General features: G+C 46.7%; 1 protein-coding gene across 1 annotated transcript in view; it reads left to right on the top strand.

The window, feature by feature from the left end:
- Positions 1-14,997, top strand: part of LOC311531239 (butyrophilin subfamily 1 member A1-like) — a 43,076-nt gene that overhangs the window by 10,188 nt on the left and 17,891 nt on the right. Inside the window, 1 exon segment of the mRNA XM_084648472.1 lies at positions 12,944-13,060. Coding sequence (XP_084504598.1) covers positions 12,955-13,060 — 106 coding nt within the window. The 5' untranslated portion in view covers positions 12,944-12,954.

Below are 14,997 nucleotides of genomic sequence, written 5' to 3'. Positions count from 1 at the left end.
GCTAAAACCCACTTCATGGGATGCATGCAGTGGAAAATACAGTAGGAAGATATATCTATACACAGAGAACATGAAACAATGGGTGTTGCGATGAAGTGGGTTTTAGCCCATGGAAGCTTATGCTCAAATAAATTTGTTAGTCTCTAAGGTGCCACAAGGACTCCTCATTCTTTTTATTTGATTATAGTTCTTTTCCTGCAGAAGTGAGCATTCATTGCTCCCCATATGAATTCATCACTTGACCTTCCCTGGGAACACGCCCTGGGCTCAGGGGATGGACAAACCAGGAACTCAGTCAGCATTGAAGCCATAGGATCATAAAGAATAAACTTGCACTATAGGATGGTGTGGGTGTAAAATCTGTCACTGAATGAGACCTCCCTTAGAAGCTGACTGCATCATTCCAGACAGAGAAGGGCAGCCTTGTCTAGACATGGGGCTCAACCCTGCCTTTGGGAACTCTGGGGGAAGGGTGGGAGTGCTGAGATGGAGTGCCCCAAGAGTCGGTCCTGGGGCTGGTTTTGTTCAATATCTTCATTAATGATCTGGAGGATGGTGTGGATTGCACCCTCAGCAAGTTTGCAGACAACACTAAACTGGGAGGAGTGGTTGATATGCTGGAGGGTAGGGATAGGATACAGAGGGACCTAGGCAAATTAGAGGATTGGACCGCTTGCAGAGGCAATAAAGTCGTTGTTTCAAGATTATGCATTCTTTATTAATTCATCACACAAATAGGGGGATAACTTCCAAGGTAGCCCAGGAGGGGTGGGGCAGAAGGGAAGGACAAGGCCACACTGCACTTCAAAACTTATTGAATGCCAGCCTTCTGTTGCTTGGGCAGTCCTCTGGGGTGGAGTGGTTGGGTGCCCGGAGCCATCCCCCGCGTTCTTGGGCGTCTGGGTGAGGAGGCGATGGAACTTGGGGAGAAGGGCGGGCAGTTACACAGGGGCTGCAGCGGCCATCTGTGCTCCTGCTGCCTTTCCTGCAGCTCCATCAGACACCGGAGCATATCAGTTTAATCCCCCAGTAGCCTCTGCATTGCATCCTGCCTTCTCTCATCACGCTGCCGCCACCTCTCATTTTGCTCATCCCTCCTGTCCTTGCGTTCATTTTCTGCTTTCCTGGACTCTGCCATTGTTTGCCTCCATGCATTCTGCTGAGCTCTTTCAGTGCGGGAGGACTGCATGAGCTCAGAGAACATTTCATCGCGAGTGCGTTTTTTCACCTTCTTATCTGCGCTAGACTCTGAGATGGAGATGATAGGGGGAGCATTGAAACATTTGCAGCTGTGGGAGGAAAAAAAGGGAGATTAGTATTTAAAAAGACACATTTTAGAGAACAATGGGTAGACTCTTTCACGGTGAACCAAGCTGTTAACATTACATAGCACATGTGCTTTCGGTACAAGGTTGCATTTTGCCTCTTATATTGAGGGTGTGCCGGTTTGGTGTGAGAGATCACACACGCTGGGCCGGGCAACAGAATTCGGCTTGCAGGCGGCCATGGTAAGCCACAGTCTTTCAGCTTCTTCAACCTTCATAACATGTGGGAATGGCTTCACACAGCAGCTCCCTCCTTTCCCATACCAAGCACCCGTTGGGCTGGCCATTTAAAAGGAGGGACTGCAGTTTTCGGGTTGACATGCAGAACAAACCCAACTAAACCCCCGCCCTCCAATTCTCTGGGATGATTGCTTCACCCCTCCTCCCACCATGTGACTAGTATCAGGGAAGATCCCTGCCAGCCAAACGCAAACAGCTCAGCGTGAACGGGTCCCCCCACCACGTAACTAAAAGCGGGGATGATTTCTTTTCAGCACAGGCAAACAGCCCAGCAGGAACAGCCACCTCTGAATGTCCCCTTAATAATGTCCCTGGAGGATTTCCGCTCCATCCCCAGACACGTTAACAGACTTTACCCGTAGCTGTACTGGCCGCAAATGCATCCTAAGTCTTCATGGCAAATTAATCATTAGACATGCTTGCTTTTAAACCATGTATTATATTTACAAAGGTACACTCACCAGAGGTGCCTTCTCCGGCTTCATGGTCTGGGAGCCCACCTTGGGAGGGTTGGCTCCAGGGTGATAAACAATTCCTGGCTGTCGGGAGAAGGGATTCTCCGCTTGCCTGCTGTGCGCTATCCTCCTCCTCCTCCTCATCTTCCTCGTCCCCAAAATCCTCATCCCTTTTGCTTGAGACTCCCCTCTTGCTGGAGTCCCCAGACAGGGGTGGGGTAGTGGTAGGGGTACCCCCTAGAATTGCATGCAGCTCATCATAGAAGCGGCATGTCTGGGGCTCTGACCCGGAGTAGCCGTTTAGCTCTTTGGTAGGCTTGCCTGAGCGCCTTAATTTTCACACAGTACTGCTGTGTGTCCCTGTTGTAGCCTCTGTCCATCATGCCCTTGGAGATTTTTTCAAATATTTTGACATTTTGTCTTTTGGAACGGAGTTCTGATAGCACGGATTTGTCTCCCCATATAGGGATCGGATCCAGTACCTCCCATTTGGTCCATGCTGGAGCTCCTTTGTGATTCTGGGACTGCATGGTCACCTCTGCTGATGAGCTCGCCACGCTGGCCAAACAGGAAATGAAATTCAAAAGTTCGCGGGGCTTTTCCTGTGTACCTGGCCAGAGCATCCGAGTTGAGAGTGCTGTCCAGAGGGGTCACAATGGAGCACTGTGGGATAGCTCCCGGAGGCCAATACCGTCAAATTGCATCCACACTACCCCAAATTCGACTTGGCAATGTCTATATCAGCGCTAATCCCCTCATCAGGGAGGAGTACAGAAATCAATTTTAAAAGCCCTTTAAGTTGACAAAAATGGCTTTGTCATGTGGAAGGGTGCAGGATTAAATTGATCTAACGCTACTAAATTCGACCTAAACTCGTAGTGTAGACCAGGGCTCAGCAGCAGTTCTGCAGGAAAAGACCTAGGTGGACGAGAAGCTGGATATGAGTCAACAGTGTGACCTTGTTGCCCAGAAGGCTAACAGCATTTTGGGCTGTATAAGTGGGAACATTGCCAGCAGATTGAGGAACATGATCATTCCCCCTCTATTTGGCATTGGTGAGGCTTCATCTGGAGTACTGTGTCCAGTTTTGGGCCCCACACTACAAGAAGGATGTGGAAAAATTGGAGAGAGTCCAGCGGAGGGTAACAAAAATGATTAGGGGGCTGGAGCACATGATTTATGAGGAGAGGCTGAGAGAACTGGAATTATTTAGTCTGCAGAAAAGAAGAGTGAGGGGGAGGATTTGATAGCAGCCTGCTGCCTTCAACTACCTGAAGGGGGGTTCCAAAGAGGATGGAGCTAGACTGTTCTCAGTGGTGGCAGATGACAGAACAAGGAGTAATGGTCTCAAGTTGCAGCGGGGGAGGTCTAGGTTGGATATTAGGAAAAACTATTTCACTAGGAGGGTTGTGAAGCACTGGAATGGGTTACCTAGGGAGGTAGTGGAATCTCCATCCTTAGAGGTTTTTAAGGCCTGGCTTAACAAAGCCCTGACTAGAATGATTTATTTGGGGATTGGTCCTGCTTTGAGCAGGGGGTTGGACTAGATGACCTCCTGAGTGTTAGGGGGCTTATTCCTTCACCCACTTACTTCCCTGGTCCTTCTCGCATGAACAGAGAGCAACAATACCCGAAGTCCAAAGGTGCAAACAATTCAATGTTTATTGGGATGAACTTCCAGCAAGCATGATTCCAGTTTCCTTCCTTAGTGTCCCCCTTCCCAGCTCTGACACCACAGAGCCTGACACCTGTGTCCCTATTCCCATTCCTGCCCTTAGCCAAACATGATTCCAATTTCCCCACCCCCATTCCCTCTTCCCATTTCCCCCTTTAGCAAAACATGATTCCAGTTTCCCCACCCCCATTCCCTGTTCCCATTTCTACCCCACACACCCACTTCCTGATTGACTGCAGACTATATAGTAAAACTTGAGTTCCGCTTAGCTATACCTTAACCAATCATTTTCCTGAAATTTAACTAACCAATCCTAACATATTGTAACATGATTATGTAATGAATTATATCCCACCACCTTAATTAGTTTACACCCAGCAAAATTAATTATGTCGCAGACAGAAACAATCACAGAACCAGACAGAGATTATACAAACAATGGGGAAATGGGGACTACAGTGATAGAACAAATACAGAAATGAGGATTTCACATCCCAGCTATTGATAAGTGAGTTCTTGCCAGACAGGATGCTATCAAACTAAGTTTCCTTTTACATCTTCTAGGCACTGCCCTTTCTCTGGAGGCGATAGGCATTATCAGGACAGGATTTTATTCCTAACAGCGCAATAGCACCTTCTTTCAATGTGACTAGTTTGGAATGTGAGGATGTGACCGTTCGCTTCCCAGCTTATGGCTGCCTCTTCTGCTTAGCCAAAGGCCTTAGCCTAAGAACAGGGCCTCAGACTGTCACAGTAAGAGAAGGACCTTACACCAGCAGACAGTGATTTTGATTCTTTCTTTTATTCCTCTATAACTAGCCAAGTGATAAGAATACACTTACATTCTTAGAGTATAGGCCTTTACAGACAAGCCTGAATATCTATATCCTCACACTGAGGTCCCTTCCAACCCTTATATTCTATGATGGTCAGTTCTGGAAACATGTTCCATTTGTGACAACTTTTATCCCCCCTGCCCCTGTCTGGCATTGCATCCCTGCAATTCTTAACCCAGGCTCCTACCCCTGACTTTGCCCCTTTGACTCTCTCCTTCCCTTGCTTCCACCTGTCTGACCCATTTCTGGAAACAGTTTGGCCCCTGAACACATTCTGTCATCTCTCCCCTCCCATTTGGGCTCCCTCTGTCTACCCTTCCCCCCACCCCCTTTGTAGCAGAGTCTGAGGGTGACTGAAGGCAGTGGCTGCAGCAGATATCACAGAGCAGGTCCAGATGCTGAAGCAGGCTCAGGAACTGCCAAGCAGCCAGCAGAAGGGAGTGGTTGGTAACCCTGCTCCTTGATAGTTGCCCTGCAGTAAGTCACTCTCCCCAGTGGACAAACCTCAGAAATCCTGAGTTAGGTCTGCCAAAACTCCCCAGCGTGGAAGTGAGGGTTCACGCTACAGCACAAGGAGACTCTGGAATGCAAAACGCTGCAGAAGTAAAGTCATCCCAAAACTTAGCCTCAAAACCTGTTGTTCCACCCAGCCTTTCCCTACCCTTGATTGGTCCTCTGAGCTAGCATGGGGCAATTAGTCAGAAAATCAGTGAAACTCCTCTTTTGGCTAAGCTCAAACCAGATTTGAATGGAGGCTGACGATTTCAAATAGTACTCCTGAGGGAATTCTGCACCAAAATTTAAAAATTCTGTACCAAAAAAATAAAAATTGTGCAAACAATATCTTAAAATTCTGCAAAATTCTATAAATTTTATTTTTCAAGATAACACAGTATAATCACCAAATACATTGAAATAAATTACCAAAATAATTGAAAATGGTGTGATTATATTGTTATTGTGTTACTGTGTCATTTTGAAAAATAAAATATGCCTAACTTCTCAGAATTTTAAAATATTTACTTTTTCGGTACAGAATTCCTCAAGAGTACCAGGGTTCTGTGTGGTGCAATCTGGGTGCGGGCAGCTGAGTGGGGGTGGGGGGCAGGTATGTGTGAGAATCTGGATATACAGGGGCTTGGTGCGGGGTTCTGGGTGCAGGGGGACTGGGACTCTACAGGGGAGTCCAGGTGAAGGTGGTTAGGGCTCAGTGTGTGTGTGCGGGGGGGAGGGGTTGGGGGAGTGGGACTTGGTGGGTCAGGCTGCCGCTGTTTGGGGTTCAGTGGGTTAGAGATACCTATGCATGGTATGAGGCTCAATGGGCAGGGTTCGGGGGGCTTGGTGGGGGGATTCTGGGTGCGAGGGGCTCCTGATGCACGGGGTGAGGCTTGGGGGTGGGGGTTTGGGTTCAGGTTGCTTGATGAGGGGTTCTGGGTGTATAGGGCTCCCAACGCAGAGGGGCTCAGTGTGGGGTGCAGGTGGGAGAAGGGGTCAATGTATGGGGAGCTGCTCCCCCTGTCTGCCCAACCCCCATCTATCTAGAACCCCCACACGCAGCCCCCGCCACTGACCTTCATCCCCTCTCACCTGGAACCCCCCCACCGAGACCCCTTCACAGTGCAGAGCTTCCTGCAGGCAGGGGAAGTTCCTGGGGGTTGATCTGACCCAGCCCTGGCGGCACCTTAAAGACTAACAGATTTATCTGGGCATAAGCTTTTGTGGGTAAAAAAACCACGTCTGCATCTGAACTGCTTGTTGTTTTTGTGGATACAGACTAACACGGCTACCCCCTGATACTTGAATTCATAGTTTAGAATCTTCTTCGTTAATTGTATCTTCAAGGCAGGGGGAGATGGGAACCTACAAGGATGAAGTGACCTGTAGCTCACGAAAGCTTATGCTCAAATAAATTTGTTAGTCTCTAAGGGGCCACAAGTCCTCCTTTTCTTTTTACAAAGATCCTGGAACTGCTGAGATGTTTCTTACAGACACTTGAGACAGGGTAGGTGTTTGTTTTCTCCTTTGATTTGTGTTTCAGTTGTGAGTCTTCCCTGGGTATGCTGTTATGGTGGGCAGCCTGTTTCAGTGGCCTGAGGCACATGGCCACAGACCTGGGATCTCCGGAGTACTTGTTCCTACTGTGGGTGATGTCCAGCTTCACATGGGAACTAGCACTAAGTCTTCCACAAAACTCAGGCTCCGATGTGGGGAAGCAGTTCTGCAGCAGGGAATTTGCTTCCCAGTCCCAAGCATTGTGGAACAGGTTTCTAGTAGTGCCAAGCCATGCAGAAGAACTGCAGCCACTGCAGTAGCCCAAAGTCTGGTGAGGTTCAACAAGGACAACAAGGACAAGTGCAGAGTACTGCACTTAGGACGGAAGAATCCCAGGCACCGCTACAGACTAGGGGACCGAATGGCTAGGCAGCAGTTCTGCAGAAAAGGACCTAGGGGTTACAGTGGACGAGAAGCTGGATATGAGTCAACAGTGTGCCGTTGTTGCCAAGAAGGCCAATGGCATTTTGGGATGTATAAGTAGGGGCATTTGCCAGCAGATCGAGGGACGGGATCGTTCCCCTCTATTTGACATTGGTGAGGCCTCATCTGGAGTACTGTGTCCAGTTTTGGGCCCCACGCTACAAGAAGGATTTGGAAAAATTGGAGAGAGTCCAGTGGAGGGCAACAAAAATGATTAGGGGACTGGAACACATGACTTATGAGGAGAGGCTGAGGGGGGAGGGATAACTCAGTGGTTTGAACATTGGCCTGCTAAACCCAGAGTTGTGAGTTCAATCCTTGAGGGGGCCATTTAGGGATCTGGGGCAAACACTGGGGACTGGTCCTGCTTTGAGCAGGGGGTTGGACTAGATGACATCCTGAGGTCCCTTCCAACTCTGTGATTCTGTGAACTGGGATTGTTTAGCCTACGGAAGAGAAGAATGAGGAGGGATTTGATAGCTGCTTTCAACTACCTGAAAGGGGGTTCCAAAGAGGATGGATCTAGACTGTTCTCAGTGGTAGCAGATGACAGAACAAGGAGTAATGGTCTCAAGTTGCAGTGGGGGAGGTTTAGGTTGGATATTAGGAAAAACTTTTTCACTAGGAGGGTGGTGAAACACTGGAATGCATTACCAGTGGTGGAATCTCCTTCCTTAGAAGTTTTTAAGGTCAGGCTTGACAAAGCCCTGCTGGGATGATTTAGTTGGGGATTGGTCCTGCTCTGGGCAGGGGGTTGGACTAGATGACCTCCTGAGGTCCCTTCCAACCCTGATATTCTATGATTCTATGATGTGCTGGCTGGTGCCTCCGGAGCAGGGGTGTCCTGTCCCTCCTTCCCCCGCTGCTCTTCGGCCATCTGCGGCCGGCCATCTGTCCCCACCCACCTCCCTGCTTGGAACCGACCCGGCCAAGCTGCTCCTGGGAGCCTCCTGTTTGCTGTGGGGGGGGGGGGGGGGTGTTAGGATATAGATATTCAGGCCTGTCTGCAAAGGCCTGTACTCTAAGAATTTAGGTGTATTCTTATCACTTGGCTAGTGATAGAGGTATAAAAGAAAGAATCAAAATCACTGTCTGCTGGTGTAAGGGCCTTCTCTTACTGTGACAGTCTGAGGCCCTGTTCTTAGGCTAAGGCCTTTGGCTAAGCAGCAGAGGCAGCCATAAGCTGGGAAGCGAACGGTCACATCCTCACATTCCAAACTAGTCACATTGAAATAAGGTGCTATTGGGCTGTCAGGCACTATCAGGACAGGATTGTATTCCTATCACCTCCAGAGAAAGGGAAGTGCCTAGAAAATGTAAAAGGAAACTTAGTTTGATAGCATCCTGTCTGGCAAGAACTCACTTATCAATAGCTGGGATGTGAAATCCTCACTTCTGTATTGTTTTGTCATTATAGTTCCCACTTTGCTGTTGTTTGTCTGTATAATCTCTGTCTGGTTCTGTGATTGTTCCTGTCTGCTGTATAATTAATTTTGCTGGGTGTAAACTAATTGAGGTGGTGGGATATAATTGGTTACATAATCATGTTACAATATGTTAGGATTGGTTAGTTAAATTTCAGGAAAATGATTGGTTAAGGTATAGCTAAGCAGAACTCAAGTTTTACTATATAATCTGTAGTCAATGAGGAAGTGACGGGGTGTGGGTGGGGGTGGGCATGTGGGGGTGTGAGATGGGAACAGGGAATGGGGGTAAGAAAATTGGAATCATGTTTTGCTAAAGGGGGAGATGGGAACAGGGAATGGGGGTAAGAAAATTGGAATCTTGTTTTGCTAAAGGGGGAGACGGGAACAGGGAATGGGAGTAAGGAAGTTGGAATCATGTTTGGCTAAGGGCAGGAATGGGAACAGGGACACAGGTGTAAGGCTTTGTGGTGTCAGAGCTGGGAAGGAGGATACTAAGGAAGGAAACTGGAATCATGCTTGCTGGAAGTTCACCCCAATAAACATCGAATTGTTTGCACCTTTGGACTTCGGGTATTGTTGCTCTCTGTTCATGCGAGAAGGACCAGGGAAGTAAGTGGGTGAAGGAATAAGCCCCCTAACAGCGGGCATTTCATAATTTTATTTCCCTCTTATGCTTATATTTAATTCATTGAGTAGTGAGTTCTAAAATGTCTAATCTGTCCTGGCTGCAGTAATTTTCCTTATTTTTATTACTATTTTGTGCTTTGTCATTAATTATTTAAAATGGTATAATCAAATAATAACATCCTCTTAGAATATAACTTTAGCTTGTACTCACCTGAGCACTGCCAGGTTAAAAAACATTAGCTAAACACATAACTTTAGACCCTGGGCAGATGAAAGTCACTTATTTTCAAGTAGTATTTTTAGTTATATCTGTAAAAAAACCTTAAAATTCATATGAAAATAAATGCAGTTCCAATTATGATACCTAACAGCAATGATGGAGTCAAATGTTCGTGAGTCACATACATGGTTGTGATTGGTAAACATAAATGCCAAAATAATTAGAAAAATAAATTCCCATTCTTAATAAAAGAGAAAAAACCTTCATCATGTATGTTACAATTAAGTAAATACTTTTTTGGGGGAGTGAAAAACAAATGACTAAAATAGAGTAGATAATGGCAGGGACACAGAGTCAGATTTTATTTATTTTTATTATTAACGATAGTGTACAACGTATCAAACTTGTGTTTCTGATATCTGTGTTAAAGCTTCAGAACTGATACCTCAAGGTTTGGGATTGGGAATATCTTGCTGTATTATCTCCTGATCTAAATTTACATATAAACTTAAAATGTGGCTTTAATTGGAGTTTGTATATATTTGTTCTTTCTTTATGTAACAATTAGACGTAGTGCTCCTGTCAGCTAATTCCTAAGTTATTATCTGCAAAAAACCCAAGAGTCTTCAGGTGCCTAAGTAGTCTCTGGAACCATGGTTAAAGTTGCCCCCACCCCACAAAATCTGAAATGGCACCCCGGTGAGCCAGTAGTGTCCAGAGAGCTGCAGGAGGGCCCTGGGCTCTGGCAAGATGCAGCCTCCTTGTGACAGCATGAAACCGACCTTGAGCCGCGGGCAGAGCATCAGGCACCAGGAGCCACAGCAGCAGCACAGAAATAAGGGTGGCAATACAGCATCTACCAGGCCACCCTTACTTCTGTGCTGCTGCTGGTGGTGGCGTTGCCGTCAGAGCTGGGCACGCGGCCAGGAGCTGCTGGTATCAGGCCGCCTGACAATTCTTAATTTGTGCCAGGGCTGACCTGTGGCACCTCTTCAATACAAACGTGGGGAAGCAGCAGGGTCCAGAGGTGGTGGGGGGATCCCAGTAAGCCTGTGGGGCCAGGGGTGATGTGGGGGGCAGCAAAATACAAGTTCACCCAGAGTGCCATTTTCCCTAAATCTGGCCCTACCGGTCTTGGTGCAGGCAGCAGGAGGCTTATGCTGGCCAGAGCACCCGTTCTGTGCTGGGGCTGCAGCCGGGGTGGTCACTTTGCTGGGGAAAAAACATGGTTTTCAGAGAAAAGGGGAAGGAAAGAGGCAGCTGCAGGAGCTTTTATCAGAGCGCTCCACAGCCCGCCAGAGTCATTTCCCCTTGACAGAGATGCACATGGGATGTCCCCACAGCAGCCGAGTGCCCTCAGCGCCTGGCAGGAGGGGAGTGGAGCCGGGTGTCCAGGGGCTTCCTCCCCGAGCTCTGTGCTGCTGCTCCCCCTGCATCCCCAAGTGCTGCTTGGTTCACAGCCGGGTGAACTCCTGGGGGACTTGCAGAGCGCATCCAAAGTCAGACCTGTACTTATTAAGCCCTCTACCCTGCAAATACAGAAGTCAGACTGTGCCTCTGGGTTTACAGAAAGGATGTTGTGGAAAAGGAGGCTCAATTCAATAGATCAAGAGCCCCAGCCAAAGGGTGGGTTCGCACCATTTTATTTCCTTCACTGATTCTTTCAAAGTTAAAAGGGAAAGCCAACTGCTTAGCTTTTTGATAGCAGAAGAAGCTGAAATGTGTCTGATCTCACTACAGCAAAATACCCTGCAGAAAATACAGACACGATGAATTAAAACAACTTTACCAGATCAGTCACTGCAATGCTGGAATTCAGTTCTCAGTCTAGCAACAAACTGCACAGGGAAAATCAACCATTTCATGCCCGCCCTTCCCCTTAGCTTTATTTCTTTGAACTTTTATTTCTTTGAACCTGATTTCAGTAGCAGAGGCAGCCCCTCCATCCAGGCTCAGGAAGCAGCTCTGGGCTCTGGCTGCTGCTGCTGGCAGGTTGGAGCATTACGATAAGGACACAGCTGCTTTGCTCGCATTTACCCCACCCCATCCTCCTCACGATTCCAGTGTACCAGAAACATCTAGCCCCCTCCCCGCCCCCCATGATTCCAGTGCACCGGGAACATCTACCTCACCCCACCCTCCTCATGTTTCCAGTGTACCGGGAACATCTACCCCCTAACCCCTCATGATTCCAGTGCATTGCTGGACCTGGGGACTCCTTGCATCTGTGGATCAGCAAGGTTCTACAGAGCAGCGTGATTTTATTTTCTCTCCGAGGCAATCCCCCTCCTGGTACCTTTTCCTTGTAAACCTCCTGGAGTTGAGTCTTATTTTCTTTGTTTTGTTTTTTTAATTTTTTAAAATATAAATATATACAGAGAAAAAACAAACATAATAAACTATATTAAATTCTCATGATATATTAACCATTTGCTACCTAATGTTAGCCATACTTGAAACATTTAATTATATATATATATATATAATATGAATGGTCAAAATATACCTCAATTATTTGCATTAAACAATTTACAAACAAAATCTGCTTATGGAAAATCAACTAGTTAAAGAAAAATTATGAAGTTAAGTAAAGAATAGAAGCAAAGTTCAGAGGAGAGGGCTAGAGATGGGGAAGGAAGGAAGTGGGTAGAGAGGAAGGAGAAGGGGGGAAGAGGAATGCATGTAATAGGATCATTCAGATACTTCTATGAAAGCATCCCATGTCTCTGAGCTTTTTTTCTTGGATATTTCTGTTATGGTATACTAGTGAGGCAGAACTAGTAACTAGCAGCTGGAGTTAACCGTGGCAAATCTCCTGCTGATGTGAAGAGAAGTTCTGAATTTATCAAAGGAATAAAAGAAGCTCCAGGACTCTCACTGCAGTTGAATGTATTGTGACTTTTCTGGCTCATTGCCTGTACATTTCTCTGTCTCTGTTTCTCAGGCTCTCTTGCTGGAGCTGTTCCACTCTGTATTAAATTATATGTTCAGCAGTGCTGCAGTGGAGGAGAGAGGGTGGCTTGGTGATGAGAGCCCTCCTCTTGGCTGTAGAAGACTCAGGTTCAAGTTCCTGCTCTAATAAATATTTCATTATTTACTCAAAGTGGAACAGATCCACCAGGAAAGACTGAAAAAACTCCATCTCAGGCTACAGATAAATTGGTTGGTCACTAAGGTGCCACAAGTACTCCTTTTCTTTTTCCATCTCAGGCTAGTCAATAGCCTAGTGATTAGGGCTCTCCCCTGGAGAGGGGAAAATGGAGGGAGAGAGGAATCAGGGAACCAGAGTTGGGGAAAGCAGGCATCTGGAGAGGGGAAAGTGGAATTGAGGAAAAGCAGGAACCTTTGGGCAGGGAGGACCCAGAGGGGAGAAGCAGGATATAGAGGAGTGGGGGAAGCAGCGACCTCGAGGTGGGGAGCAGTGTGGATTGGGTGGGAATGGGACAAACTCGGACTCATAATAGAAACATGTTTTCAACTTTAATGGAATGGTTGCTCTAACTGCATAACACAATAAATTTACTTGGCAATGCATATATCCCATTTTATTTGTGTCCTCTGTGATCTTCTGTCCCTCAAAATCCAATAACCAGCATCTCATAATCACTGTTTTGTTTACTATGATGTTTGTTTGTTTTTCTCCATGTCCATCCTGTTATCTAGACCAAGTTCCCATGAGGATGCAGGTTCTCTCATTCTGCCATAGCACCACAGCCAGATGCTTTCTGCCTGATTTGATTATTTTCTTCATTACTTGTTCTCTTCACAGGTTGGAATCAGGTAGGAATCCCATCTCTTTCTGTAGTTTCTTATATGATTTATCTAGGCTTACAGTGACTTACAAATGGGCTTCACTTGAAGACAATGGAACTACTTACAGTGTGTAAACAGAACCACAAAGCAAGATTGGCAACTTCTTTATTCAATTTTGCTCTGCTTATCCTGTTGCTGGGTTGTTGCATTGTTCTTGGGATAGTTTTTAGATTTGCTTATTCATGCATGTGTTTTTAAAAGTTGTCAGCAATGGATAACACTCTATTATTGAAGGAGGATAAAAATCTAAGTAAATAAATAGCAGGGGTTTGAAAAGATGCCCAGTAAGATGTTTAGTTGTAAACAGAAGGCTAAACAAAAAACAACCCAAATTCCAAACAGAAACAACAGTGTTTTTTTAAAAAGTGTCTTCACTGCCTGTCCAAACCTTCAGGACTAATAACTGTCTAACTCATCTTAATGCACTGACGTCCTCTTCCACTCATTCCCTTCTCAAACACCTAGAGAGAGCGGGGACTATAAGTCAGGAGGTTGAACAAGAGGGTAAATGAGATACACAGCTGACGACCCTTTATTGAAAATGTCCCATTAGAACCCATGGGGTTGTTAGCTCAGACACTCCATCTGCTCTCAGTCTCTGGGACATCACATTAGGAAAGAGGCACTAATCTGGTCCCAAACCACTTAATGCTTCATATGTCAAAAACCAGTGCTTTGAAGTGCACACAAAATATACTGGAAGTAAGAGCATATCACAGAGGTCAGGTACACAGTGTCCCATGTGCAGAGCACAGCTAACCAAGTAGGATGCTACACTTTGCACTATCTTAAATTGAAACTAGCCCTCTGGAGATTAAAGGCTTCCACAGCCTGTGAACCTGAGCAACAAAAGGAGAGCCCATTAGGGCTGATCCAAATCCCATTGAAGTAAATGAGAACTGTTCCATTGGTTCAATGGGATTGGGATCAGGTTTCCAGCCCTTTAAAATTTCCTCCAAATTTCGTTGCCTAGTTTATCAGATCTAATCCTATTTTATTTGCATAGCACACTACTGCATGAGGCTGACAGGACTGAGGAGGCAAAAGAAAAGTAATTTTTCTCTCTGAGTTAATTTTCTTTTATGTTGTGGCACATTTCAGAGCACAATGTAGAGTGACTGAACCTTATCACCCTGTCACTGTAACTGGGGTTGGGGACATTTTGTGATCCTCTCACTTGCTCCCCATGACAAGTGCTGGGAATGTATTTCAGTATTTTTTAAAATATAATCTTTCTGCCTGGTGGAGCCAGCAGCAGTCAGGGCCATGTTCAATATCTAGGGGTTCCTTTCTGTTGATACAACACAGAACTGGCTCAATCCTCCACCCAGTATCCTAGGAAATTTACACACCACCCCTGGGTGTCTCTGAGAGGCAATACTTCCCCACTCACAAGCATAGAGTCTGAGTATAGAAAAGAAACTTTAATAAAAGGAGGGAAGCAACTGGGTGTTAATTTGGGAAAACACTGCAACTAGGGTCCATAAAAATAAACCATGGGTAAACGACCCAACCCCAAGTAGGTTGGGCAGTGTCCTTTCCCCTCAGGTTCTTAAGTCCAGCAACCCAAAAGCCCCCTTCACATGCCCAACCCTTCTCTGCACCCCACTCACAGTTGCTGTCCTTGGTTAGTGCAGACCCAGAGTTCAGAGGTGCATCTGCAGACTTCACCTCCCACCTTGTGTGGAGAGGGGGTAAAGAGGCTCCTTACTTGTAGCGCTGCTCGGGCACTCGCTCGCTGCCCCTCTCTGCCAGCCACCCTGCCAGATGTCTGCTCACCATGCTCACCGCGCCTCTCCACTGTCAGCCTGCTGGCTGCTTGGTCACCGCTGTTGGCACACCTCTCCACCAGCCGCCCTGTTGGCCGCTCACCTTGCTTCTCCACCAGCCGCCCTGCTAGCCAC

This window comes from Lepidochelys olivacea (genome assembly GCF_965140295.1).
Source record: "Lepidochelys olivacea isolate rLepOli2 genome assembly, chromosome: 14".
Lineage (NCBI taxonomy): Eukaryota > Metazoa > Chordata > Testudines > Cheloniidae > Lepidochelys > Lepidochelys olivacea.
Note: the sequence above shows the minus strand (reverse complement) of the source record. Positions and strands in the feature narration are given on the sequence as shown.